Raw genomic sequence first — 4,032 nt, 5'->3', positions numbered from 1 at the left:
GTCTCGAACTCGAGTCACGAAACGCGACGTGCGTGCGTGACGAGGCGAGGCAAGACGGGGCGGAGGAGGAGGAGTGCGCGAGGGCTCCTTCTATTCTTACTCATTTGGAAGGACTAGAACAACAGCCCTTATATACCACTCCAACTCACTCCCAACTAGCAATGTGGGACTAAACTTTGTCCCCCAAGGCTGTCCCAAGCTGCCAACATGATGGGCCTTGAGATTTCAGGAATTGTAGATTTCAGGAATTGTAGATTACGGAGTGACGAGGACACGAGGGTCCGTGGTGAGGGAAATATTGTTGGTGGAGAATCGGTCTGTGGTGAGGGAGGATGGATGCTATCGATGAGGGACAGGGACGCTCAAAAGGGGAGGACGGAGAGGTGGCTCATGGAGGAGGAATAGCCCGCAGCGAGGGCGCGCGCATGGTCTTGGGGTAGAGCGGATGAGGTGCCATGGTGAGTCGGCCATGGGAGAGGAGGTCCGACGAACAAGCAGGGTTGATGTTGCGGGGACGGGGAGGTGAACGGGGGATGGCGTTTGGTTTCTCCACGGGCTAGGTCGGTAGGAGAAGGAGAACAAAAAAACTGCACGAGGGCCGCTTCCGGCCATACACGGTTACTCGGCCCAATTCCCCAATTCGGTCTGATTGACGACAGGGTGGCTGGGTCCATTTCGGGAGCAGCCGCCCATAGACGTTTGGCTGGTAGAAGTGACAGGTCAAAAGTGGATCACGGGAGCCAGCGAGAGGACAAAGCTATCTTGACCGTTCAGTCACGGGATCTGATGGCTGACAACCTCTAGTTGCTGTGGTGGCTCTTAAGTGTTCAATTTTACTGTTACTTAATTCCCTGGTCTTTCTCCCCAGATGAAAACGCGATCCGACTTAGTGGTTAGATCAGACAACAATGACATTTGTCCATTGTTCTTTTTTTGAAGGCTCCGCTGTTGTAGAACCTTTTTCCTAATCCGGATGTTGCCAACTGTGTTAGTTATCCTCTGTTGTTGTGAGTCGCTTGTCGGTGCCATGTTTTTTTCCTTTTATTTTTTGTTGGCGGCCCTTAATGTCTCAACTAGTTGTCATTACATTGTTGCAAGGCCAGGCATAATTGATATAATTTGGATTTCAATATATTTTTACTTTATAAGAAAGTACAAAACTTTCTCATCTGCATAGTGTCAAGCCCCTTGGTTTATTTCGATGATTGCCATGTCTGAATCACACAATTCGTATCTTCTTCAGTTTCAAAACGTCACCAGCATATTTAAATGCCCAAACTTGTACTTGGCAAGGCTTTTAAAAATTTCAATGAAAACCTGAAAATTCAGTTAGGGCGAAGAAATCTTTTAACTTGTAATTGGCTCTGCTTAGCGCAGCACTCACCTCAGAATATATTCGCAAGCTGTGTACCTGCAAAGCAACTTGAACGAAAAGCAAATCTGGAGACGGGATAACGAGCTGAAAAGGTCGTGTGACAGTTTGCAATTATCAAAGTACGTGTGAACTGGTGTTCGTGTTTTCTAAAGATGAAAAGCAGCATATTCGTTCCCTGCATATGACAGGTAGTGAAATAGTTCTGTGCACATGTCCAACTTTGATTTGCTTTGCATGATTTCCAAATCAAGCTTCGACTGCTAAATACGGATGCAACTTATGGTCATAGAGCAATCTGTTTCTCATTTTCTTATTAGTTTTGTTATTGTCAGTCTATTTGGTTCGCTTTGGTCTCTTTCACATTAGTAGAACAAATTTGAAGGTTCTGTACATCGATGGATCTAGAGACACCGGCAGATCCTGATTTATATAAAAATCTTAACTGATGACAACAATTCAGTTACATCTCCCATTCAATCTTTTACCCAAAAATCTAAGAAACATACGTTTTCATGGATTTTCTTTTCCTTCGGAGCTGGAGATTGAATTCTAATTCTGGGTCCAAATAAAAATAAAGTTCTAATCCCAAACAAGCAGGTGATTTACTTATGAGCATGTGGTTTAAGCTAGTTTTTTTTTTTTCTGGTAGCCTAAATGGGTACAGGTGAAAATAAATCGTCAGAAATTGCTATACAGCTCACTAGGATCGCCTTTTGCGTTGTGGCTACTTATTCTAGAAACTGAAACAACACCTTTACATTATTCCAAGTCTGATCCTATATAAACCCACGCACTGCGCACATTAGTGTCATCAGCAGCATTCCTACACAAGCAAAGGCGGCTTTCATCCCTCCAGCTCTACATAGTCGCTTCTACCTCCATGGCCACTTCTATCCCCATCTCAACTATGCTAGTGTGCGTTTTACTTCTCCAGCTTGCCCATGCAAGGCTCCTAGTGGAGGACGAAAACACACTCGATGACAGCAAGTCGTTCTCCATCAGAGGTGGCAGCGGGAAGGGTGGTGGCCGGGGTTTCGGTGTGATTATCAGCCATGGAGGGCACGACACATCCATTGCTATCGGCGGTGGGTTTGGAGGAGGAGGTGGTACTACCAGTGGTGGTGGTGCAAGTGCAGGCGGTGGAGCAGGGGCAGGTGTTGGCATCGACGTGGGGCGTGGTGGGGTGGATGTCGGGATTGACGGCGGTGGAGGTGGGGCCGCTAGCGCCAGCGGTGTGCATGTGGGAGGTGGAGCTGGAGGTGGTGTCGGTGTTCACGTTGGACGTGGTGGGGTGGATGTGGGGATTGGCGTCCGTGGAGGTGGAGCTGCTAGCGCCGGCGGTATGCATGTGGGAGGTGGAGCTAGAGGTGGTGTCGGTGTCCACATTGGACATGGTGGGGTGAATATAAGCCCCGGAGTTGGCAGTGCTGTTGGAGGAGGTGAAGGTGGCGGGAGCACTGGTGGTGGCAGTGGTGTTGGTCGTGCTGGTAATACAGTGGGCGATGGCGCAGGTTTTGCTAGTTTAGATGGCAACGGCGGAAGAGGAAGTGGCATTGGAGTTGGGTCGAGCAGTGGAGGTGTCGCTGGTGGCTCCGGCAATGGCGGCGGACATGGTTGATCGATTATGTTAACTTTAAGAAATAGAAATGGATACATCAAGATATATTACCTATTGGTTTTGTGCTAAGTCAAACTTTGTAAACTTTAACCAAGTTTCTACTTTTTTGGCAAAACTAGCACTACTTCAGTAGTTCAGTGTTGGAGCTGCAACTCGCAGCTCCTTCTTCTACCTCGAGCCTTCAACTTAAGTTCATTTCAAAAATCGATGTACAAAATATGAGAATAATGTGTTCCTAGTGGATCTTATCCATTTGTGGAATATCGGAAAAAGCAAAGAATGGTAAGAACGTGTAGTTTCTCCATATTTGTAGCCATGACCAGACAATCAAACAAAAATCAATTAACCATAAAAATGTCTTGCATAGCAAAGTATGGCCCCTTTTGTCGGAAAGTGCTTTTGGTTCCCGAGCTCTGGTGACCTTGCCATATTAAAAAAAATAAAAAGCATATTTAGTTATTTACTAGTTTTTCAAAATTTTGAAAATAATTTTGGAGATTGTCAGTGATATATCTCACAACAATGAAAAATCTCAACCGAAATTCTTTTTATTTTGTGTTAGATAAAAATGATAAAAAAAGATAACTACTCAGATCTACACTTCTTTATTTTTGTGTAGATCAGACTATATAGTATTTGAAATTGATATTTTAAATGTTTGTGGGATTCACATAGACAATATGCGGAGTTTTTTCATAATTTTTTGAAACTCAAATATATAAATTTAGATTTTTTTTAGAAACGAGATCACTAGTGTCCATGTGCACCAAATCTCTATCCTACTTTCGTCTTCAAGCTATACATGAGCAGCACGTTTTTGTACAGAACACAAGTGGGAACTTTTGAAAATCTTTACTATTAAATTGCGATGCGACCCGTACGTCGTACGTCGTCGGCACTTTTGCCTCGAAGCCCCTCACAAATCAGGTAATCAGCCCCGCAAGACAGACTTCGCGAAAAGTACGACCGGCGAGAGGCCTAGACCAAGATCCGTGCGCCGCCCGCTGCCGGCCAGGCGCTCTTCGTGGCGCTCGATCTC

The 4,032-nt window shown here is 45.4% G+C and overlaps 1 protein-coding gene across 1 annotated transcript; it reads left to right on the top strand.

Moving 5' to 3' along the window:
* The first annotated feature begins 1,964 nt into the window (after positions 1 to 1,964).
* LOC127338778 (uncharacterized) lies at positions 1,965 to 3,346 on the top strand. The gene has a single exon (XM_051364764.2). The coding sequence runs from the start codon at positions 2,256 to 2,258 to the stop codon at positions 2,991 to 2,993; it is 738 nt and encodes a 245-aa protein (XP_051220724.1). The 5' UTR covers positions 1,965 to 2,255; the 3' UTR covers positions 2,994 to 3,346.
* Positions 3,347 to 4,032: the final 686 nt, after the last annotated feature.

Source organism: Lolium perenne, chromosome 6, assembly GCF_019359855.2.
Source record: "Lolium perenne isolate Kyuss_39 chromosome 6, Kyuss_2.0, whole genome shotgun sequence".
Classification (NCBI taxonomy): Eukaryota; Viridiplantae; Streptophyta; class Magnoliopsida; order Poales; family Poaceae; genus Lolium; species Lolium perenne.
This window is presented reverse-complemented; position numbering and strand designations above follow the sequence as displayed.

Excerpts from the sequence above, each read along its gene's own strand:
- LOC127338778 (XM_051364764.2), top strand. The coding sequence starts at position 2,256 with ATGGCCACTTCTATCCCCATCTCAACTATGCTAGTGTGCGTTTTACTT.